Source organism: Sciurus carolinensis, chromosome 10 (assembly GCF_902686445.1).
Source record: "Sciurus carolinensis chromosome 10, mSciCar1.2, whole genome shotgun sequence".
NCBI lineage: Eukaryota > Metazoa > Chordata > Mammalia > Rodentia > Sciuridae > Sciurus > Sciurus carolinensis.
Window position 1 is genome coordinate 98,193,334 of NC_062222.1, and position 25,458 is coordinate 98,218,791.

General features: G+C 40.6%; 1 protein-coding gene across 4 annotated transcripts in view; it reads right to left on the minus strand.

The window, feature by feature from the left end:
* Nucleotides 1–2,066: 2,066 nt before the first annotated feature.
* Nucleotides 2,067–25,458, minus strand: part of Kit (KIT proto-oncogene, receptor tyrosine kinase) — an 80,789-nt gene continuing 57,397 nt past the window's right edge. For 2 of the 4 annotated variants that reach the window (XM_047567106.1, XM_047567105.1), the window contains exons 8-21: nt 19,003–19,117; nt 17,153–17,334; nt 15,885–15,991; nt 15,667–15,793; nt 15,289–15,393; nt 15,094–15,204; nt 12,968–13,118; nt 10,989–11,080; nt 10,447–10,574; nt 9,259–9,381; nt 6,177–6,288; nt 5,959–6,058; nt 5,521–5,626; nt 2,067–4,373 (exon numbers count right to left, since the gene is read on the minus strand). In XM_047567106.1, the coding sequence (XP_047423062.1) occupies nt 4,245–4,373; nt 5,521–5,626; nt 5,959–6,058; nt 6,177–6,288; nt 9,259–9,381; nt 10,447–10,574; nt 10,989–11,080; nt 12,968–13,118; nt 15,094–15,204; nt 15,289–15,393; nt 15,667–15,793; nt 15,885–15,991; nt 17,153–17,334; nt 19,003–19,117 (1,688 nt within the window). In that variant the 3' untranslated portion in view covers nt 2,067–4,244. Of the gene's footprint in view, nt 4,374–5,520; nt 5,627–5,958; nt 6,059–6,176; nt 6,289–9,258; nt 9,382–10,446; nt 10,575–10,988; nt 11,081–12,967; nt 13,119–15,093; nt 15,205–15,288; nt 15,394–15,666; nt 15,794–15,884; nt 15,992–17,140; nt 17,335–19,002; nt 19,118–25,458 lie in introns of all 4 variants that reach the window. The other 2 variants (XM_047567104.1, XM_047567103.1) reach the window with 1 other exon arrangement.

Consider the following 25,458-nt stretch of genomic DNA (forward strand, 5'->3'; position numbering starts at 1 on the left):
GTATTAGTCTTCTTTATGACTGAATAATATTCCATTATGTATATACACCACAGTTTCTTTATCCATTCATCTGTTGAAGGACATCTAGGTTAGTTCCACAATCTAGCTATTGTGAATTGAGCTGCTATAAACATTGATGTGGCTGTGTTACTGTAGTATGCTAATTTTAAGTCCTTTGGGTATAAACCAAGGAGCAGGATAACTGGGTCAAAAGATGGGTCCATTCCAAGTTCTCTGAGGATTCTCCCCACGGCTTTCCAGAATGGTTGCACCAATTTGCAACTCCACCAGCAATGTACAAGTGTGACTTTTCCCCCACATCCATGCCAACATTTATTATTGTGTTCTTGATAATAGCCATTCTAATTGGAGTAAGATGAAATCTTAGAGTTGTCTTAATTTTCATTTGTCTAAAGCACTATTTATATACTAGGCACACGAACAAAGTGATCTTGACAGTTTCATATTAGCACCTCACAGTAGACATACTATTATGGAACTGAGATTTCAAGAGCTAATCTGTCTGACATCACACAGCAGTAACGGTACAGATGGCTGGAACCAGGATTTGAATACAGTTTGAGCCTGGACATCAAGAGTCTGATAGTACTTTGCAATGAAAAGCTGGGTCAGTGAGGGAATAGTCCCAGACTCATTAAACTTATGGGCTCGTTGTGTGCTTCTGACTCAAGATTTCATGCACAAGAAAAAGACTGAATGACAGTGTAAACATCTGGAAAGAACTTCATTTTGTGAGCAATTATCATTCATTCCTGTCTGCAATAGAATGACAATCGTTTGACTGACATGTGGGTCAGTTTTCCACCGATTATTGATGTGTTCCTGGCTCCACAATCCCCTCCTGATTTGAAAAGTGGTGCTCATTAGTCACCTTTTACCCCTTCCCTTCAGGAGGTACTTTAGCAGCTGTAGATGTCACAATCATAAAAGAAGTCAAGACTGATGGTGTTCAGGTGCCTGCAACCCGTTCTTACAGGATTACATGGTCCAGGGTGGTCTTTTAAGCTTAAACTGGGAGAATTCTTACAGGTTCCAATGGTCTCAACAGTACCATCTGGTCCCACAGAATGGTCCAGTCACATGACAATGGCCAACTCAAGGCACCCCCCTCCAAGTAAATGATGATTAAGATTTGGATATAAGGTATCCCCCAAAAAGCTCATGTGTGAGGTAATGCAGGAAAGTTCAGAGGATTGATTATGAGAGCCATAACCTCATCGATGGATTAATAATTTAAATGGGCTATTGGTTGGTAACTGTAGGCAGGTGGGGCATGGCTGGAGGAATAGGTCACTGGGGAGACATGGCCTTGGGGAATTCTGTTTTCGCTCTGGTTCCTTTCTCCCTCTCTGCTTTCCATTTGCCGTGAGCTGAATACTTCTCCTCTGCCATGATGTTCTGCCTCTCCTTGGGCCCAGAGCAATGGAGCTGCTCACTATTGAACTTCTAAAACTGTGAGCCCTGAATAAACCTTTCCTCCTCTAAATTTTCTTGCCATGTATTTTGGTCACAGTGATGAAAAGCTAACACAGTGATATAACTTAACTCTGTTCCAGAAGCCAATAAGGACTGAGGTTTGAACATGAATATCTCATGATGTCATAACTTGTCTTCAAAACCCAAGGCAAGCAGCATATGAACGGCTTTCTCAGGATTCCTGATGTCAACCTGTATGTTACTTGACTGAGTTAATTCTTAGACCATCTCTTTGGAGGAAACTTGCCGGGTGCATTAGGTTGGATGTGAAATTGCTGTTATTTGACTGTTACTTTACTGACAAATGTGGTTATTTCCCATGAATCAACCTAATAATCATGGCTATGTGAAAAATTCAAGATGTTTTCTACATTTGCTTTTCAATTTAAATACAGGCCCTAGGCTGTAGGAATAAAATGAAAAAAGGTAGCACATACCAAAATTCTTAATAAATGCTTATTCAATTTTCAATCACATAAGTCCTAGTGTGATCTGACCATCCTGCATGTGTTTAAATTCTCTGTCAGGCTGAATGCACTTTAAGAAATTAAAGAAAGAAATCATTTGATTCATATATTTACATTTTTATTAGAATTTTTCAGAACTGTCAACAATTGGACAACATATCAGGAAATAAAACACACGAAACACCAACATCCATTAAACTTGCACCGCTTATATATTTACACATAAAGTTACTGTATATATAAAAAATATTTTCAAGGACTCATGGGCTTGGGAATATTCAAGACATTATTGCTACATTTCCATATTTACAAAAAAAAAAGCCACAAAATAATTTCAAACATTAAGCAACTGCAAAGAAACATCTGATGTAAAAAAAAAATTATAAAAATATAAACTTTCAAGAATATCCAAGACAAAACTCTTAATGAAGTGCCCTGAAGTACCTAGACATCTACAATTAACAACTACTTTTCTTACTATAATCAAAGTCAATGGGAACACAAAGGAAATGTCCAGACAAAATATGGCAAATGGCGACAATCTCTTACGTGACAACACAACCCCAAAACCTGTTAACTTTGGAAAGGTGCGAGAGCATAGAACTCCAGTGCAAATGGTCACTTCCAGCTTGATGGCCACACTTCTCTGAATGTAGTCTGAAGGCTGGACGAGGGGAACCGTGAACGTGAAGACCTGAACCTTGCAAGACAACATACCCATCTTGCCACGTATGCATTTAGCTCTTCTATGAGAGGGGGAAAGGTCAACTACAAGAATAGTATCCCAAAAAAAAAAAAAAAAAAAAAAAGAATAGTATCCAGGTTATAGCCTAGAGGGTAAAATTTAAATACGTTTCAGTGAAACAGTAGCATTACATAATGTCTAAGCGACGGGTACAGTATGTCGCGTATAAACAGCAGAGTGCCTTACGTCGGGGTGGATTGCAAATAAATAGGTCCTTAAGCACCCTGCTTCTGATCAACCTCTATGCCAGCTTCTGGCAAGCTTCTCTAGACAACGTTGTGCAGAGAAACAGGACCGATGAAGGAAGGCAAGTCATTCCTCGGGTACTGAAGGACCCTCTTGGACTCAGGGCAAAAATGCCCTCTTGTCTACACGCAGACACACAAGCACACGCATACACAGGTATGTAGATACTGGCCCGATGTCCAGGACGTGTCTGTAGAGGAGGCTGAATCTTTTACTTCCTGCTACCTCAGAAGCCACACTAAGACAGCACTGCTCTCTCCCTCCTGCAGGAATCATGCTATGGCAAATCACTTTTCAAACAGCATCAAATCCATTGAGTACAATGCCATTCTGCAGCTAGGAGGCTTGTTCTGGAGAATCTGCAGAGCAAGTTCATCGGCTAAAAAGAGGTTTTGTTAAGACTGTGCTTGGAAGCTACATTTTTCCCCCCCTTAACTAACAATCAAGCCAGTATTAACTGTTTCCTTCGAGCTTATATGGCTCTTAATCTATTTCTATGCACAGTGGACACCACACCACACCAGGGTCGTATACAGACACCTAAACTCGTGGGTTCCCTCTCCAACGTGTGAATGTGTACAGCCTATAGATGAATATATACAAACGCTGGCTGGGGAGGAGGCCTTGTCTCCAATTCAACTCCCTAATAGCAAACTCTATTTCAAAATCAGGTCAGTCATACAAAAGCGCATGCGGTGGTCCACAGCAGTGCCTTTATTCCTGTTTGGGGGGCGGGGGGCATTTTTCCATGGCCCAGGTCTTATTCTCAGCATGAAATACTAGATTTCTCAAGCCCAGATGTTCCTGCTTGTGGCCTTTGTTCTAATGATGTTCTATTTTCTACCTAAATGGTTTAGGCTGCAGTTTCTGATCCTGCATCTTATCGTTATGGATGGTTCCATAAGCCAAGTGTGACTATTTCTCTGTATTTAACAAACTATCAACCAGATTTTTGACCAGAATTAGAGAAGCATTGGGAAGAACTCTGGGCATCTAGCCCATTTCACCCTACCTTTCTTTAAATCAGATTTTCTTTGTTTATAGTAGGAGCTACTTTGCTATTGGGAATATATACAGTTCGAACCTTTGCAAAGGATGGTGGCTGATGACCCAAAAAAAAGAAAGAAAAAAAATCATCAGCCACTAAAGTGTGCTCATAAAGACAGGATTACAGTGGGGGCCCACTACCCTGGAATAGGATGCAAGTCGAAGGAGAATAAAATAACCATCATGGAAGCCAAAAGAATGGGGCTCGCTCCTGCAGGGCAGACCCCCTATGCTTGCTCTGCTCAGACATCTTCGTGCACAAGCAGGGGCTGGGTGGAAGAAGCACTGCTACCGACAGAATTGACCCTCACGGAATGGTCCACCACGGGGTGCTCTGGGTTGGGGTTGAAGTTTGCCAAATTGGAGTAAATCTGAGGAAAACAAGGCAATACAGCAGTCAATACAGCAGTCCCTGCCATGAACAAAGCAACCAAGGGCATCTATGACTTCAAAGTCACCAGTAATAGACCAAGACTATTTAAAGGAGATGGTTTCCAAGAACTTGGTGGCTAATACCCAAATCATATTAACAAAACAAATAGGGGCTTCGATTTCCCCTCCTCTTTCCCAAGGAAATCATTTTACACAAGAAGTAGTGGAAGAACATAAGCAAGTCTAGCTCTTCTGATGGGAAACATCTGGGAACAAGCACTATCTAACCTATTAAAAAGGTTTACAAATCCCCATAGCCAACTGTGACCCGACTGCAGATGTAATTTGCTGAGAAGCCCATAGCTCTACCAGGGATCTTCTGTCAGGAATCAAAGCACTTGGGTGGAAAATGCTGTTTAATTTGAAATATGCTTTTGACACCCTGCAGAGCAAGCTTTAACCCAGAAGTATCAGTGGCATGCTATTAGAAAAGATAGCTCCAAGCACAGAGCTCAGGGGAAAAAAAAGCAGCTTCAAAAAAACCTGAGTCAAATAAGAATCGCTAATTCTCCTTAAAAGGAGGAGAGGAAATAATGGATTTGAGTTTTCACCCCCTCTCCCAAAGTCACAGGGAGGGAGCTCCCAACTTCAAACAGCTCTTCCTTCCTTCAAAATGGCTTGTGGCATGACAGCCCTCCGCCACTGTGGGCTATGTCTGCAATCACAAGCTGCTGCTTCTATGCCTTTATTCTAGTTGACATCACCCCAACCCTCCCCACGGATGAATGGTCCAACATGAGAGGGAAACCATGCTGATCTCATGATCAACATTCGGCTGGAGAAGGAAGCACGGCAAATCTTTAAAGGAACTTCTACTTCCACAGTTCTGAGTACAGAGTCCTCTGCCCCTGCCCCCACCCCAGCCCCCGGCCCTGCCCCTCCTGGTCTCTCAACCTTCCCTGGCTCAGATCAGGGGGACTGGGCAGAAAGAACTGGTTTCCATTGTTTTCCTCATATTGCATGAAGTCCAGTTTCCAACTCAAGTCAAGGAGAGGTTGTGGGGAGGCTGGGCCTCACCCCTGAACCCCAGGATGACATAGCTGGAACTGGGAGAACAGGGACTCTGCACCTGGCCAGGGGACTCACATGATTGGTGCTCTCTGAAATCTGCTTTTCAATGAGCTGAACGATCTGCTTGAATGTTGGCCTTTTCAGGGGATCAGCATCCCAACAAGTCTTCATTATGTCATACCTGCAAAACAAGGGACACTATCACTCCTGGATGCCCTTTACCTGTCTTCCAGGGTATGACCACTGTGAAAATCCCAGAGCTAACCCCCTGGACACAAGATGACATATGCAAACACTGTCTGTGTGAGATATTGTCAAAAGTTCCCATATTTTGGGTGACAAGAGATTATGAAAAGAAACTACAGCAGTGACATTTGATCAGGGTGTCACAAAAGGAACCAAGTGACATTTCAAACTGTGCTAGTGTAAACCCTCGACATCTGAATTCCTGTCCCTGAAAAGAAAATGAAAAGGGGAAATATCACCTAAAAGGAAAAACATCTTGACCCTTACATTTCAGCAGGGGCATGCTCAGGGCTGAGCATTCGAAAACCTTCCTTGATCATCTTGTAGAACTTGGAATCAACTGGCATTCCAGGGTAGGGGCTGCTTCCTGGAGCACAAACAGTTGGCAAATCACAATCATCAATACAAGTAAGCAGGACACTCATGAAATCTCAAGAAGATGCACTGAGTCTAATGATGGTGTTATTATCAAAGGCTGGTTTTACCTAAGGAGAAGAGCTCCCACAGGAAAATCCCATAGGACCAGACATCGCTTTCAAATGTGTACACACAGTTGAAGATGCTTTCAGGGGCCATCCACTTCACAGGCAGTCGGGCCTAGGAGGAAAGCACAACAGATTCAGCCATGTTAATGAAGAAGCTCAAAAAAGCAGAACAGGAGATACTCCTGCGGACGTTTCTCCCGAGGAAAGATGGGGATGAGAACCTGAGTACCATTGCATAAGCCCTTTGGCCTACATGACCTCAGATGATCCCCACAACCTGTGGAATGGGTGGCTCATGATCATATCGTCCCCATTTTAAAGATGGGGACCTTGAGTCAGTACAGCACAGTGAGTGAGAGCACAGAAGTCAGACAGACAGGCATGGGTTCAAATCCTGCCTCCACCACTGGATTGCTCAGTTGCCCTTGAACATTTCCCTCACAATAATAGAAACATGGCTCCCCATAAGTAGGACTACATATCCCAGACTGCTTTGCAATGACTTGTAGCCATGAGGCTGCCTTTTGGCCACTACATGATCAACTGTTGTGTGGTGATTTTAGAAAAGCCTCCTTAAATTACAGCGGGCCTCTTCCCTCTTCCTTCAGTGTCACTTTCTCCACCCTGCCTTTTGGCTGTAATGGTTGGCTTTCTACCTAGTGGTTACCCTGGACCATGAAGATGGAGGGCTACACCCATGAATGGCCAAATGTAGAAAGGGAGAAGTATCGGTCCTGAGCATCTGGCCTGCAATCTTTAGCTTTCTTTTGTTTTCTGTCATATGCAACCCAAACTATCCCTCACTAATACATTGGAAAAGTTATTTATATATTGAAAATTAAGCCTTAGGATCTTCTATAAAACAAAAGAAATACTTCCAACTTTTTCCATGAATTGTCTTATGGTATAAAGAGATGATGTGGGTAAAAATGCATAACCTTATCTAACTCACTAATATTAAAAATAAAAATAAAAAAATTACCCAACAGAGTGAGCACTCAATAGTGGCTTATGATGATTATGGCTATCCTAAGTTGGGGAGAGGCAGGTTCAGGGCTTAAATCCAACAGCTGGACTTCACATCCTGAATCCTCCCACTAACATCTAGCAAAATTTTCTATGACTGTTCCTCTCAGAGACTGGATTTCCGGATATTAATCTACCATAAAAAGCTAAATCAATCCTTCTCTTAATCCGTTTAGGATTGAAAACTGGGAAGACAGTTATTTCTAGTCTTAAAGTTATTTTAGTTGGCTAAAAAAAATTTAAAAATAAAAGACTTCTAATATCTCTCCCCAGATTTTGTGCTAAAGCTACAGAATGGGGCTCTTAACCTGAGATGGATAGTTATCTTGAACTCAGGGGCCTATGTACCTAGAAGATAAAAAAAAAAAAAAAAAATTATATCCGATTTTCACTAACTTCTAAGTGAAGTCTAGCATTTTTTTAAAAAAATTACAAATGAAGGCAGTAAAGCCCAGCAGCATTAGTAGTACCTGTGATTTGTCCACAAGCGTAATCACAGATATTCTCATATCCTTTTAGTGTTTACAAGAACTTCAAAACATTCACCACTTTGAAATTAGAGTAGTTTTAGAATACGTAGCTCTATAACAGAAAACATATTCATTGACGTATCACAAATTTACTTTTTAAAATTTGATAACTGAAATTCAGTGTAATGGCTTTCTTTGGTAATCTTCTTTTCTGTACTTTATGTATTTAAAAGCGTATTCTAACAAGGGAGCTGTACACTTCACTAGACTCTGAAGGAGTCCATGGCATAAAAATGACTAAGAACTTCTAAAGTAATGGGAGAATTTTCAGAGAACTAGATATAGCAAGGAAATCTCAAATGACAATGACATAAATTTGAGGGGAGTAATATGTTGTGTTTCCTTGTTTTTAACTTACTTCATACATTCTCTACACCGGGTAGCACGAGGAGAGCAATGTCAGTTATTGGTTAGTTAACTGACTCGGGCTGAAGTGTACAATCAAGAGGTCTAGTAGGACCTCACCCACCCCTGTCAATCATAATAACCAGCAATTAAGAAGATGTGGCATAACTACTGTCACAATTACTTAGACTTAGTATTGAATCAGGAAGAAAAGTTGGTTTTCTCAGCTTTCCTAAGTGATGATGGCTGGCCTCTGGGGAGCTTTGTCAGAATGATGTGCTTGGGTCAGGGAATTAAACCCAGCCATACTTTTATAAAAATCAAGTCGAGCACAGCCTACCAACAGAGATGCTACAGTAATGAAGGAGAAATGTTACATTATGGTAAGGGACACAAAAATTTACCTCCAGGAATAAATCTGGACTTTGGAAACGGGCCTGGGAAAATAAGCATAGAAGAATATATATAAAGGAGGGTACGCTTTCCATACCAATGGGAGACTGCTCTGAAAATCAGGAGCTTTGATTTCAGCCTCTACTGACCAGTGTCATCTCAGATTAAAAAAAAAAAAATCACTACTATATACTGTGCCTTAGTTCCTCCAACTATTAAAAATGGAAACACACCACATTCTAAGGGCATGGGTTCATTCTGAAGATATAATGAAAACTGGCAATGAAATAAAGTACTTTGAAAAAATTTACTATGTTCTATAAACCAATTATTATTTATGAACCTACTTAATAGCCCTCTATTGATTATAAGATCCAACATTCTACACAGCTAATTCTGAACAGGATTTCAGATTGTAATCATTTTCACATAGCATGTCAATCTCTAAAAAAATTCTGCTGCTGTGACCTTCAGGTCTACATTTGCTACACTTGAGCAAAATCAAGTTCATTGCTATTCTCAGACTGTAATGAAAATTAAGGTTATTTCTGTTTCCTTCACATGCCCCATAATTACACAATTAGAATTAGGAATTCTATTATCAAATGTTAGTAGTGTAATGTTCAACATTCCATGCAAATTTTGCTGAAGTACACTTAATTTAACTGCTAAAATGGATGATATTTCAAGGTAGAATTTGCATTATGAAAATCTTAGAAAACAATTTTTATTAAAACTTGAAACTAAAAATCCTTTGCAGGACCATCAGGCAGAGAATGGGTACTCACATTTCCTTTTACCACATAATTAGAATCATTCTTGATGTCTCTGGCTAGTCCAAAATCACAAATCTTTGTGATTCGACCATGAGTAAGGAGGATATTTCTGGCTGCCAAGTCTCTGTGAATACACTATTAGGTTGGGGGAGAAAAGAAAAACCATTAAAATTCATTTTAACTTTCAAAGAGTGAAAACTATTTTTGATACTAGAATGCTGCTTACATTATAAAACATCCAAAACTTTTGTTGTAAAGTATTTAGTGCACCAAAAATAAAAATCAAAATTATGCCTTGAATGTTCACATTTTTGGTTCACATTATCAGCACCCTAATTACTATAATCACTTTCAAAACTAATTCTAACCAATGTCCCCCCAGTACTGCTTTCATTCATAGGAAAATATATGGTAAGTAGTCAAGCTGTATCTTTTTTAAACTGAAAATTCATTTTGCATGCACCTTTTTGAATGTCCTTTCAACAACCTCCTAAAGTGTCTTTGAAAGTTCAATTTGACATCTCTCAAAGATGTAAGGAATAGGGTCTTTGTTTCAGCTATTCTATATCCTCTTTGAGTTTGGTAATTGTTTGGAAATGTTACCTGTGATACTTAAGGGTAGGAGTCATGACCTAATTCTCATTGATCATTCTTATTTCTTAAGAGAATGATTCTCACCCTTCCAGAATCCATGTTCCTTCTTTGGTTCCATCATTCTCTTCCCATATCCATCTTTTCCAAATTTACTATTCTCTCTGACCTCTTATTCCTGATACCTCCTAAGCCACATATATAACATTGTGGTCTACCTTCAATGAAACCCAATTATATGCTTCACGGAGCATAGCAACTATGAGGTACCGCCCCCTGCTTTTGCTGATATAATATTATCCTACTATTTTCTAGGAGCAAATCCTATATCCTAAAGCCAAAAGTTTTAAATGAATTCACTGCATATAAAAGAATATTCATGGAAAGCTCATTTAGACAGGTTTGCACTTTAAAGCTTATGAATTAGAACAGGAATTCCAAAGAGACAGCAGTTGGAACATGAAGAAACTAAATTTCCTCTGCATTTGGTTACCACACTTCAAAATGACACTCTGCATTCTAACTAGGGCTCTAAAATGCTCTCTTCTCAAAAGAAAGACAGAAAGAGAAAAAAAAAGACTGACGCTTCCGAGAATCATTCCCACTTACGTTCTTTGAGGCAAGGAAAGCCATGCCCTTTGCCACCTGGTAAGAAAAGCTCAGCAAGTCTTCCAGGTCGAGGGCAAGCTCATCATCTTCCATGATGGCAGGAGTCGCCTCTCTTTCTATGTATGAGCCTGTTAGGAAGACAAGGATTTTCTCAGCAATTAGAGACTTAAAGGTTGAGAACAGATAGTGGCAATGACAATACCAAAGTCTGGGGCCATCAGTGAGTGGATGTGAACTTGTAGGCAAATCACCTCCCCAGTATGGAGGAAAGATAGATAGTGAATTACAAAGCCAATGTTCAACAACCCTGGACTGGGTTACAAAATCCTTAGGATAGAAGATGGTGAAATCATTTAAAAAATCTTGTATATAGAGTAAGATGCTCAGATATGGAAATGCATGTTCTGTCCCCAGATACCCACTTATGAACTAGAACAGCGCTGCCCGCTGGTTTTGCCACTACTGGCCATGATGTTATACTCCACAGAAGTATGACCTACCCTCTGCAAATAAAGTTGTTTGCTTTTGTGATAGGTACCCACCTATTCTTGCAGATCTCCTTTTGTCTGCTTTGGTTGGGACAACATAAGAAACTCCAGGCTTCATGTCCATGTACTCATTACTACTGTCATTGCTAGGAGAGACAAAGCACCCGTCAGGTCATGACTGAATAGAGGGGGGAGCTTTTCTAGGGGAGCCATAGTGGGCAGGATTCCTCATTCATTTTGTTACATAATGGGCTGATTTTACTGGAGGAAAGCAACACAACACTTGAGGAGTAAAAATCATGTTCTCCAAGACCTAAGTTTTTAATCATCAATACAAGGGTACAATCCCCAGGAATTAGATGTCCTTTTGTGGGGACTTGACTTAGAAGTGTTCCATCTCTAGACCTGCTGGATTTAACAGGAAGCAGAGAGCCAAAAATATGATCTTATATTACTTCAAACTCTCTAAATTAGCACCCCCACCCCCCAGGGACAAGATAAAGAACAAGAGCTTTGGAGACGTGTTAGCGGGGAGATGGTTAACATATAGCGACTGATAGGAGAAGGTTTAAAAAAACCAAGTTTGGTTCAGATAAACACCAATAATTTGGATGATTTTCTGAACCATCTGGACCTCTTGAATCTGCAACATTTGGCTGGAGAGTCTTCAAGATTTCTAGTACTTCCTGCTTCTGATTAGCATAGAAACACCATGACAACAACCTCCTTCAGAGTGTGCTGGTGGCTCCAAACCCATATGGGATCCCAAAGCACAAAGAACATCACACAGGACTGAACAATTCAGGTCATTATTTCAGAAAGTTAAAAAACACATAAAGGATCAATCTTTTAGAAATAAGGTGCAGTGGCTCATATCTTCAAATAAAGAGAGCGTGCTCAGAAAAAACCAACGAAAGGTAGTCTTACGGTATTTTTCTATCACTTAAGTTTACAGGACGGCACACACAAAATAAAAAGCTTCACCTTTTCAACTCTAGCCATAGGTATGAAAAAATGGCTTTGAAGGGCAACTCATCAATGAAAATATTTACCAAAGCCTGGTACCAGGTTCAGGAGGTGAAGTCTTACCATCTCAAAACACATGAGATAAAATATTTTATTTTCTTTGGGATTGAACCCAGGGCCTCTAAGGATGTGCTCTGTCACTGAGCTGTACCCCTAGACCCTGGAGTGAACTTTAAAAGGAGAGGTGAAATCCACACTTTGCTGCAGCAATACAAGGAAAGGGACTGGGCATGACTAGGATTGTCATTGGGCCCAGTGAATATAGATGTCTTGAGGGGTGGGTCTTAATAGTATTCAGAAAGGAAGAATTGGGGTGGGGAGCGGTGGCATTGCACGCTTCTACGCTGGTTGTCAACAGATCCTGAGGTTGTTGGCACATCATTCAACTTCAGAATGGTGCTGCTGAGGAAAGGGAAGAGAATGAGGTCCAGAACTTTTATAAATGTGCTCAAGCAGTTATGCTTCTTATAGCATGATGAATTAAGTGGGGAGTCAGTCAGATAGGGGTAATTCAGTGGTTGATGGCAAAAAGCCTTCACGTAGAGATGCACTCAGTGCTCTTTGCCTTTCTGTTAGAAGTTTTAAAGGACTTTACTGTGACAACTTGACAGGGTCTAGCATTTTCCCTATAAACAACCTTACACTGTAAAGATGCATACAGTACCAAGCTCAACAGTACAAATGGAAATACACAGGCAGGAACAGAACCATGAATAAAAGAAACAGGTACAGAATCCACTCACTTGTGTAGAATTTAGGCTTAGGAAAAACCTAAAAACGCATTAAAAAAAAAAAAAATCAGCAAACACCTGTTTACCATGATTTGAATCCTCAGATACACTATTTGAACTTCCTAAACAGTTCATCGCATTTAAATAATTTAATAATTCTGATTTTGCACCTCCGAGTACTTGGTTTGTTTTTTAAAGAATCAGCCTTGATTGCAAACCCTAATGACCCCCCAAACTGCCTGTCCATAGCTGACTACTTATGCAAATCAGTCTTACCAGGAAGACTCCTTTGAATGTAGAAGATTCTTATAAAGTGCTGCGTCTACCTGATCTTCCTGCTTTGAACAAATAAATGAATCACGTTTTCTTCTCAAAAAATTCAAAAGATCACCATAGCAACAATATTCTGTAATGACCAGGGTGGGTCCTACAAGGATATAAGAAAAGATTAGAAACAGGTGATATATAATTTAGATAATCCTGCCTCCTGTCAGAGTCTGACCATGGCTATGAACACCCAACTTCCGTGGCTGAGCCTTCTTAGTCCCAATAAAATTCTATCTATTAACACGACTTATCAGGAAAGCAGGATACATGGACTGAAATGAAACAAGTAAGCCCCTTCCTACCTGAATTTCTAAGTGACATGAGAGTCAGGAGCCAAGCAGGACTGCTGCTTTTGCAGATAGAAGTTACTGCTATCATGGAGCTTCCTATGTGAAGCCTTTGATTCATTTCTATCTACGGCAGGGCTTCACTTACCCTCTGATACGTTATTATGGAAATGAAGAGCCCAAACTGCAGCACAGTAGGAAAATCAACCACAAGGACCAGCCAGACTGGAAAGTGGGTGAAAACCTGACCTGAGTTCTGAGCACCACTAGTAGGATAGAGTTTTGGTGTTATGGATGCTTAAAACTGCAGTTGTTCTGAAGTTCAAAGGCAACTAATTACTCATGTGGAAATTGTCTCAAGAACAATTCAAGATGTGGAGAAGCACCATTTGGGGGCTGTTTTAAGACAGTATCTAAAGCTATCAACCTTCCTGTGGATCTGTCCAGAGAACAGCTCATCCTACACTTGTGTTCCTTTAGACCAAAATGCCTTCTGCAAACATCATAGACTTCTCAGAGGCACCTCAATGAAGACTTCAGAATTGGAATTTTAATTTTAAAGAAGTGGAAAGCTTGCTTCTTTTGGTGTATATTTGAGAAATGGGAGGCTTGAGGGTCTATTTTAAATTTCGGTATGCAAGTGAGCATTAACCCTTCATTGACTAAGCATGATCCAGCAATATATAAAGCTGGCAAGATAAGAAAAGCCTTCTGGTCAACATGAGATACTCAAAGGGTCACTATCAATGTAACATACATGACAATAACTGGTATATGTCCTGGGCTATTCCTCCTCAGGCTGATAAAACAAATCTTTTTTAAAAAAATTCATTTATTCATTTATCAATTTGGGTACTCATTTATCCTTGTGAAACAAATTCCCAAATATTTCCTTTTTTCACTCACATATAATATTTGCACTAATTTATGGAGTGTGTTATAATTTGATACATGAATACAACATGTAGTGATCAGATCAGGGTAATTATAAGCCAGACATGGGAAAGTAAACACCACATGTTCTCACTCATTTGTGGAAGCTAAAGAAGTTGATGGTTTAAAAACAGAGAGCAGGACATAGGTCATTAGGGGTAGGGAGGAGAGGGGAGAGTAGAAAATGGGCAACCAAATGCAGATGGAGGGAGAAGTGGTTCTAATGGTCAGTAAGAATAATATTATGGCATTTTCAAATAAATGAATGGAATTGGAGAATTTCATGCTAAGAGAAACAAGCCAACCCCCAAAAAACCAAAGGCTGAATATTTTCCCTGATAAGTGGATGATGATATATAATGGGGGAGGGGGGGTGGGGAGTGAGAGAAAAATGGAGGAACCTTAGATTACATAGAGGGAGATGAGGGGGAGGGGGGTATGAAAAATGGTGGAATGAGACAGACATCATTACCCTATGTACATGCATGATTACACGAATGGTACGAATCTACATCATGCACAACCATAGAAATGAAATGATGCACCCCATTTGTGCACAACGAATCAAAACGCAGTCTGTAAAAAAACTTAAAAAAATAAATTGAAAAAAATAATACAGTGGGGCAACTATAGTCCACAGAGTGTAACTAGGGGAAGTCTGAAGGTTTCAACACATATAAATGATAAAATCCATGTCCTAAGAATAAAACAAAACAAAATGTAGCAAGAGAAAAATAAAAATCTAGGTAAAAATCCTGCAAACAGTTTACGATCAAGTATCATCAAAATCATGTTAAAATATCTCTCACTCGATAACCTGACAGACCATAAAAGGCGACTGGGACTCGGGCTCACCTCCGATGGTGCACGCTCCCAGGAGGTTCACGATGTTCATGTGGTTCCCGAGGTAGCTCAGGACCTTGAGTTCGGACATGAGGGCTTCCCGTTCCGTGAGGTGGGCGCTTGCTAAAATCGGAAACATCTCGCTTCAGTAAACAACAAATTTGGCAAACTGGCGTCGGGCGCTGGCAGTGCCCCGTGGGAACTTACGTTTAAGCATCTTCACAGCCACCGTCATGGCCGCATCTGACTTAATTAGGCCGTAGGCCGTGGCCTCCACCACCTTCCCGAAGGCGCCAGCACCCAAGGTCTTCCCTTCAGAAAGGAGGACGACAAGGTAAGCGGTGGCAGTGGGACGAAAGGGACATTTGCAAATTTGCAAAATGGACACAGGAATTCAAAGACAAGTGTGCCCACACACGGGTCCCCACAGAGTTCTCTGTGCCACACCTACTCAGTTTCTGTGAAATATCACAGAGACGCTTCTGGTTTCAGGTGAAATAAAACAAAGGAAGCCATTGAGTTCCCTAAAATAACTGTTACATGTACACAAAAGGGCTGCATGGAAAGCCCCTGCTTCATACTGACCAAAACTCAGCCTGTTTCTGGGAAACTCCCATTTGTGATCATAAGGAAGTTGTGTTGGGTCTATGTACACATAATTGTTTCCATTTATCTCCTCGACAACCTTCCACTGTACTTCATACATGGGTTTCTGCGGGGAGAAAGGGAAAGACATATCACCTTTTAATGATCAATGCCTCAGTTATTATAGCACTCAGGGGAGAGAACAAATCAATGGTTACCTGTAAATATTTGTAGGTTAGAATCATCACAATGATGCACATCATACCAGCTGTGATCACGAAACCAATCAGCAAGGGCGTGAACAACGTGTGGGGATGGGTTTGCTCTAAGGTGGAAGAGAAATGGGGATCATAAACTATTAGCCAGAGAGGAGCACCTCACCTTCCCAGCTACCCACCTCCTTACAGCCCATGCAGGGGACACAGTCATGAGTTTCAGATCCTCACCCTGGCCACATCTGACTCTCGCTATTCAAATGAATCAATAAAAATACAGGTTTAGCCAGTTTACTAAGAAGTTGAGATTTCTGTATCCCATGAATAATTTGATGTTGTTTTTTCCATGAAAAGCAATATGTAAGTGGACTCTCTACTTCCCATTCCTGCCTTGGACCACTTTAAAATGAAACTTCCTTTATAGGTGGCTTATATTTTCAACTTTTTGCTTTCTTGTGTTCTCCAAATTTTCTAAACTGTGCATAAATGTTTTTTGTGACCAAGATAAAGTGTTTTACAAAGTGTCCTTTTCAGTTCTCTGTCTGAAAGAAATCAATAATGGAGAACAATGTAAGACTCTTTCCCTCATTACTCAAACCGGAGGAAACATACATTTTTGGCACTACTCTTTGCCAACTCAAAAAAAAAAAAAAAAAAAAAAAAAATACCACTCCAAAAACCAAATCCTAAAATCTGAGGTTTCCAGTTTCTTTGTCTTCTTCTAACTTTATATGAATTCATCAATTTGTCTTCAAGCATCATTTAATTTATGTTAGAAGAGCTGGTCATTATGAGGCAATTTTGAAGAAATGGCTGGCTCACATGATTATACGAAGGATCAAGTAAACATGATATAGTGTCTGGCAAAGTGTTGATTTATTTTAAATGAAATTCAAAATTTAAATTGCTCGAATTAGGTTTGAGCATAAATATATTCCCCTATTTACTTTATACCCCCTTCTAATGGAGACAATTATAAATATACAATTAGTAAGAGACAGGTATTCACACGCATGAGTGTGTACACATGCACACACATAAAATATATATGATAAGGTGGTTAAAATAACTCTAGTACAAGCATAACCTTTATTAACAAGCTACTATGGGATGAAATTTGTCAGGTTTGATGACAGTATGGTGTGATGCAGGTATTATCAGAAATGACACGGTCAATGTTGGAATGGACTTAAAAATCATGCTTGATATGGTAGACCGAGCCTAAATATCCCCTTAAATTGGATTAAAAAGAAATATACCTTTGTTGTTACCTTTAAATGCAAAGTTAAAATAGGCAGAACTCTTGCCCACATCGTTGTGAGCCTTACACTCCACTGTGCCGTTGTGCCGGAACGCACTAGAATCTATAGAGCTCTGAACCACGAGTTTTCCAAATGGCGGCACAGATGAGTTGTGAATCTGCACATCTACTGGCGGCACAGGAACAGAACATCTACAGGCAAGAAAAACAACACAGGCTTACGCTGGGAGAACACACGGACACGTCAGACACCTTGCATCTGCCTTATGTTTATAACAAAAGGATTCATCATCGGTAAAACTCCCTTTCATAGTCTTCAGTCTGAGGAGGGATGAGCACTTTTGTGGCCTAGGGAGATGGAAAGTACTGTGGAAGGGAAGAAAGAGGGAGTAGTTTTGGAGTTAGATGTGGGTTCAAATCCTGCCTTAAAAACGCCTATTCTGCTGGCTTCCCATGAGGAATATTTATTCTCCAGGACTCAGTTTCTGCAGCTGTAAAGATGATAACACCCCATCCTGGAGGGTTACTACAAGGTTAGAAATGAATTAGAGCAACTGCCATAGATCCTGGCAAACAACAACAGATCCTTAGAAAGAAACAAATATTGAAAGGGTGTATGAGTGGCTGGAAAGGAGGAACAGAGAAGAGGAAAGCAAGAAATATCTAGAAAGACAAGGATAGGGAAGCCCTCAGAACTGCAGAAGCAAGGACCTGAGGTCAGGGTTTTAGGTGGAGAAACACCATCCACCCTCTGGTGCTATTCCACCACCACTGGGCGGGAGCCTGCTCACAGCCAGACCCTGACTACACTATTTAAAATGCCCGGACATTTCCCATTCCTTTCTTAACACTTACCTATGTTAGGTGTTTATCTTGTCGATTATCTCTCTCCACCCACTAGAATATAGACTCATAAACCAAGGGACCCCAGTAAGTTCTGTGCACTAGATTGGCACCACCTGGCACACAGTTGGCTCTCCGTAAATATTTGCTGAATTGAAGGCTGCAATGACTGGGGCTGTTTCCACTGTGGGGATGCCTTCCAGGGGCCCTGCACCTCTCTTATTATCGTCCCAAAGAAAATATTCCACTAAAGCTCATCCCCAAATGATAAGCCTAGGTAACCTCTTCTGACATGTTGTCATAAAGTGGTCTATTCCAGGAAAAATAAAATTTCCCCTCGCATCCTAACTTATTCAGTTGTGATGTTAAACCAGGCTTTTAGAACCAGAGCATAAAATAGCATTTGAAGGATAAAAACAGCAATGTTGACCCCATTTTCGTCTTCAGGTAGTGTGAAGGGACAATTTAAGGCTTAAGTGTGGACTGAGAGGGAGAAGCAGCACATTGCCAGATGTTCCCCTTTCAGGGGCTGGGCACCTAATCAAGGAGAAAACCTTTATAAAACCCGTCGCCTACAAATGCCATATGTATATTGTAATTGCGCGATCATTACTTTTTGGTAACTTGGCAATTAACTTCTGAGGTAATTTTTTCATGATAACTACAGCCACATTTTCCACACACATTACCTCCTGTGTATAGAATGGAAATCTAATTACTCTGTCCTGGAAAATTGCTTTATCTACCTGCAGGCTAGAAATTGCATGATAAATCCAAAAAGATAACCACCAAAATAGAGAAGTCATTCAGCAATCATTTTTCAACAAACAAAATTAATGTCTACAAGGAAAAATATAGCCATTATCCCCTCTAAACAGCCACTTGGATAGGGGGGAAAAATAATCAAAAACAAAGCATTTTTTCTTAAAATAAAAATCTGAACCCACATTTGATATTCAACTGAATTGTAGTCCTTCCCTTCTGCATTTTAATCAGTGCCCAAAATAATCATCTCACCTCTGCTCCGTTCCTGGACAAAAATACCAATCTATTGTGGGCTCTGGGAACCCTGCTGCCACACACTGGAGCATGCCATTCATGAGCCTGTCGTAAGTCAGGATTTCTGGTTTTGCTGCAGGAAAAGAGAAGTGGCCATATGTCAGACTGCTGAAAAAAACCAGCAAGATATGCCCCACTCTTTCTAATCCTTCAACCCTTTGGGGGGCTGCGAGGAGCCGAAGGGAACATGTTCAAAGGGAGAATCTGAATCAGTGAGTGGAAGCTACAGAGAAGTGGACAGGAGGGTCCAGCCACGACTGTGCCCAGGCCCAGTGAGGACCATTCCCACCCGCCCTGCAGACATGGCAGTCTCCATGAAATCTCTGAAGCAGAGTTTGCAGGACCACCTGGCAGGTCTCTGCTTCCAGCCAGGGACAATCTGAAAGATGGCTTCTGGGCAGGACTCTAGGAGTCCCAACTGTTTTAAATGCAGAAATCCTGCTTAAAGGATTCTTGACAGTGGGATTTCAAATTACTGTACCTGCCACAGGATTTCAAGTTATTATGGGAACTGGGATGGATGAGATTAGGAGTTGTTAACAGATACAGGATAACCCTACTTTCCTTTAAGGGGGCAAGAAAGGTGGTGCTGACAAAGAGTGGAAACGCCCTATTTATAAGGAAGCAAAAGCACAGAAAGATAAAGTGTACTTTTAACTCCAAATCTTTATTTCGAATGCAAAATACAGAGAGAAAATTAGAAGAGAAAGCTAGCCCAAGAATTTTATTCAAACACATATCTAGAGTCTGGGTATAATCAGCAAAAACATAAATTGTACCAGCAGGAAGGCTCTAATTTGACACTTCTGTGTAACTACAAGAATCAATGGATATTCAACAATTTCAAATTCTTGAAATTATTTCTGAAGTGAAAGGAAAATGAACTTATGCTTATTGGTTCTAAAGGCAATATGCTTGAAGGCACCTAACCCTTTGAAAACAAGGCAACTCGACTGTGTTCGTCTTGAGGACACGGACGGTGCCCATCTGCACCCTTAAAAGGGTAGCACTGACTAGGCCAGATCTGAACACAGAACCATGAAGGCCAAGTGTGTGGTGGGCAATCTGAATGTCAGCCCTCACTACCACCGGTTCTCTGCTCCCTATTAAGTTTCTGAATCTCCCTTCCTATTTCTGTTTCCTCATGTGTAAAATGGGAATAATAGGGGTACCCACCTCACAGGGATGTTGAGACAAGACAAATGAGACTGTGCATACAAAGAACAAAGAATGACTCACAGAAAGGAGATGATGCATTCATTATTAATCATTATTACTAATCCATCCTTTTCTAATCAAAGCACCTCCCCTCCTTGGCTAATCAAGTTTTCTACAGAGTAAGTTAACTGTGTCTGCCACTCTTAACGCTCCCTTCAATGATCTGAAAATTGCTTCTTTAAGATGGTGAGATAATGTGTATGTGTTTTAACTAGGTGTATTGGGAATTCAATATTAATTATATTGCAACTGATAAGAGCAATAAATGTGCTGAGAAGACTGACAGATCAGAAGCTTAGCAAGTCTATCTCCCCAAAAGAAGGTAATACTGATAAAAGACAGCTTTGTAGAACAACCTCTCAGTAGCTCATCTCCTTGGAGGCAAAATGAGTTGGCAAGGATTGGAGTGTCCACATGCATGACACACCCACCTGTCACTCAGCCTGGTCCTGCTGATGGGCAGGCCATTTGGCAAATACACACAAAAGAACTACTCTCCAAAGCGATCTCAAGGTAGGAGCATCCTTGAGAGTTTGGATCCAATGCCAGCTTTCACAAATAGAGCAAGAAGACGAGCCATCATCTTGCAAAAGCATCCATCTGGCAAGTTTCATTTAATTATCATGGGCAACTGTGTGATCAGGCTGAAAAGTAGGACATAACACAAAAAAACCAGGGGGCTCTTAGGAGAATGCGACTTTGCTGGAGACTGGAGGCACCATGCGGTGGGGTCTCTTCTGGACTTGGTTTAAGGGTCACCTCCTTTTTGAAACAACCTCCAACTCGCCAAAGCCAAGTTGGATGGTCTCTCTCCCATTCCTGCACCTAACACTTGCACAAGATCTTGGTCTGCCTCCTCCATCAGACTCCCACATTCTCAGGGGCAGGAACCACATCTTACTCGTTACACCTCTGATTCCCGGCCCAGGGACTGACCTCCCAGAGACACACAGTAAGAGCAATCGCTGGAAACCACCCAAAGGCATTCAACTGTAGTCACGAGAAGGGACCTGGAAGAAGAGACTAATGGTGAACTCTTCTGGGCAAGGGGATTATTTCTACTATTCTTACAACAGACTGCTAAAACATAAGAACTCCTCACATATGCCTAGTCATGTGAATTAAAAAATAAAAAACAAACACACTGAGATTAATGATGTACAGGAAGCCCACACACAGATGGCAGAGGTAACTGGATAGGACTCAAATGGGAATCCAGTTCATAATACAGATCTACTTCCACCTACATTCATTTTGTCACTCATCCTACCTAATGCCTACAACGCCACAGGATAGACTTTCAGTGGAATTAAATATTAACTCAATAGAAAAAAAAGCTTTAAAAGTCTGAAAGGATACCTTAAGATGTTGACAATGATTATCTCTGGGTAGCAGGATATAGACAGTTTCTATTCTTTTGACTTATTTTCTAATTTTATTCTATAGTGAACATGTAGCCAAAAATGAACCTATAAAACATTTTTTAATTAAAAAATTGGAACAGCTCAAAATTACATAATCAATTACATTTAGCTTTGGTGACAAGTGCTCTAAGATCCAAGCCTTGTAGCATGACACCTGGTAGCAGTTATAGAAGGGCCATGGCAGGTGATAGTGCGGTCTGGCTGGCCTACTTGCTCCTGTATGCTGGTTAATTAGGTGGTTTTTTAAAGCTCCTATCCCAGGTGGATCATGACCTGAGGCTAGTTGAGCAGCTTTTGTCCTGTTAGGCCTCAGACAGTGCTAAATCTTCAATGTGCATTAGATTTACTAAAAGAGGTTAAATGCAGATTCTTGGGTGCCGCCTCCAGAGCTTCACTAGGCTAAGGCTCTGACCCAGCAACGGTTTTTTTTTTTTTAAGAGCATCTTCAAGGAACCCTAACCAGGGCCAGGAACAGGGTGAGGCAAGAGGAGAACGCCCAGTGAGGAATTGAGAAGGCATGGATCCCAAAGGTCTCCCAAGTTGGCAACAGCCAGTAAGTGGCTCCTTAAATTCTACACCTCTCATCTCACCCTAACCGTAGCCCTATCGTGAGTGTTGGTGGTGTGACATCTCATTCTGAAAAAGCTTAATTACAAACTGGTCCAGTGTAGGCTGTAAACGGCAAGTTGCATTAGGAAAACGTCTAGTGCATAAAGAATGAGCAAGGTAGAAATTTGATTCCTAAAAATGAAAATCTGGGCTCATCTGCATTTTGTAAATGCCTCAATGCACCGTGTAAACCATTAAATATATATTTTGCTGTTAAAGATACATCTCTCTGCAATTCTCCATGTTAAATCCGAGCTGTGGTTTCTTAGCTATTCTGCAATACACAGTGTTCCAAATGACACATTCCCTAATTCCTCCCGAGTTGGAGGTTTAGATAAGCCTGAGAGGAGTATAAGTTACGTATTTCCAGTGGAGATTTAAAAAATAGCCTTTTCTCTTTTTCAGAGCATTGTGGACTTGAGTCATTCTGGTATCTTCGACAACAGCGATCAGCTTGTAGGCAGTTAACTACTGAGAGTTCTTTGCTTATGCAATTAAAAATCCTAAACATTCACTGGTTTACCACACAGACTTTGTGATCTTGAAAAATATTCCTTTTTCCTACCATCAGGTCCATGTGGAAGGCAAGAACAAAATGAATTTTAAGAACATAGCACAGATACCAGGAGCTGGCAGCTGAGGGCTGGGCAGGGATGCTCACCCTGGGAAGTGGGGTGTGGGGGGGTCTCTTCTTCATTCACTTCCGTGTGGGGAAGCACTTTAAGTACAGCTCTTCTCTTGTCCAGTTCCACCTTAACCATCTCCTATTATACATGCACATTTGCTCTCACCAGATCATCAGCAGGACAAAGAACACAGACTCAAGTCTCCAAATAATAAAAGACTAAATGAAGAGCGAGCCGAAGGATGAATTTCTGCTTCTACAATTCTAGGGCTGCTGGTGTTTAATGGCAATGCTGCAGTGCTTTTCAGAAATTTGTCACTATCCTGATTTTGGTCTGGCTGAAACCTACATTCCTGCCACAACACTGTTATAATAGAGGAATTTAAATCAGCTAAACTAGGAGTACAAAAATAACTCAAGCTAACTTTTTTACATACTAAAGGAAATATTAAACTGTTTAGAGAAAGTCCCCAGAATAGACTGCATTTCACTGCATTTCATACATTTTTAAGGATATTCAGAAATTGGTGTGTGGGCACTTTAACAAAAGTCCATTTAACAAACAAAACAATTCAACTATGGTCTCCTGTACCCAGCTGTTTTTGAGAGAGTCACTCTTGGAGGATTGCGAGTTCAAAGTCAGCTTCAGCAAATGAGCGAGGGCTAAGTAACTTAGCATGACGCTGTGTCAGAATAAAAATTTTAAAAGTGCTAGGAATATGGCTCAGTGATTAGGTGCCCCTGGGTTTAATCTCTAGTACCAAAAAAAAAAAAAAAAAAAAAGTAAGAGAAAAAGAAAAGAAGCAGTGATCTCAAATAGGAGTCAGCCAACTTCCACCATTAAGGGTGAGGTGAGTGTGTTCAGGTCAGCTCTCTCTTGCACCAACTTAGCCCTGTGGCTGGAATATAAAAGTAGCTACAGACACCGTCTGAACAAACAGGCATGGCCATGTTCCAATGAAACTTTACTTATGGACATTGAAGGATGAATTTTATTCAGGTCTCATGAAAGCTTGTGAGTTTTTCCCATTTCTTAAAAAAAAAATTACTGAGTAGTCATCCGATACCAGGCATCAGGCTGAATCTGGCCTGCAGGCTTAGTCTGCCAATCCCTGTTCTAAACAGTCATCAAAAAAATCTCCCCATCTCAAAATGAAGTTGAAAAATGATGACTCTCTACTCGGAGAAAGCCCTCCTGAGCCAGAATCATGGGATCCCACTGCCGTGTAACCCAGATACACCCAGGTACCCATCATAACACAACCCCTTGTGCTGCCAAGGAGCGTGGGCATGGGATCAATGCTATTTTTCTACTCTGTAAAAGTAGCTAATTCATTTTGCCACATAATTCAGAAGTGGAGGAGAAGGGTATTGACACAATGCCCATGGAAAAATTATGTATCTATTCTTGGATTAATTTAAATTTCCACTAAATTACAGGTGACCCTGCACACATTTATAAATGAAGGAGGCTAATTTGATATAAAAGCACACCTGGCTCCACTGAAAAGGAAATTTCTACAGAGCGGAAGTCCCACAATATGAAAGTGGCTCCTCGTGCTCTCATGAGGAAAGTCCAAGGACAATCTCAGCAAACTCTATGCAGTGACAAACCTAAGCCTGTTTCTCCACTCTTCTACCATATACATTAAAAAACAAATAAATAAGTAAAGCCACAAACTGGACAGCAAAGGGCCTGAGAATTCGGGGGGGCTACTTTCTTCTCTAAGAGGTTAGCTTTTAAACAGATACCCCCTCCCCCAATCAGCAACCCAACAAGACCAATTTTCTTAGGATATGAAGGAAAAGGAATGAGATCAGTGCTTGAGTAGGGCAAAACATTTAGTTTGTAGCTACCGGTGTTGAATTTCTTCACGATAGGAAAGAATGAAGTCTTCCATTAAAAGTAGTTGTCGTGGGGCTGAAGCTCAGTGGTGGAGCACTTGCTTAGCACGTGTGAGGCACTGGGTTTGATCCCAGCACCACATATAAACAAATAAAGGTATTGTGTCCATCTACAACTTAAAAAAAAAAAAAAAAAAAAAAAAGGAGTTGCCATGTCTTTTTTCTTCCCCAATTTGAATGTCTAAAATCATTCTTGTATCCACAGAGATTTTTTTTTTTTTTTTTTTTTTTTTTAGGTACTGGGGATCGAACTCAGTGCCTTGTGCTTGCAAGGCAAGCACTCTACCAGCTGAGCTATCTCCCCAGCCCCACAAATTTTTTTTATAAACAGAAATTAGTCACATCAGAAACAATGTTCATAATACCTGATTAGAGAACAAAAATTCACTGCAAGTTCAAAAAGAGAAAATAAAAACAGAGTTCAAACACTGTCTGACATCTCATATAAACACACATTACCTACAAAGAGATCACTGTGAAAAGACACGTAACGACTTTTCCATAAATTAGCTATCACACTAAGAAGATCTGAGAATTATTGTTTAAGTTAAAATGGTCCTAACTGTGCAGCTTTTGTACATATGTGGAAGACACAAGAGCATCAAAGATAATGACAGATGGTGACCTCACTAA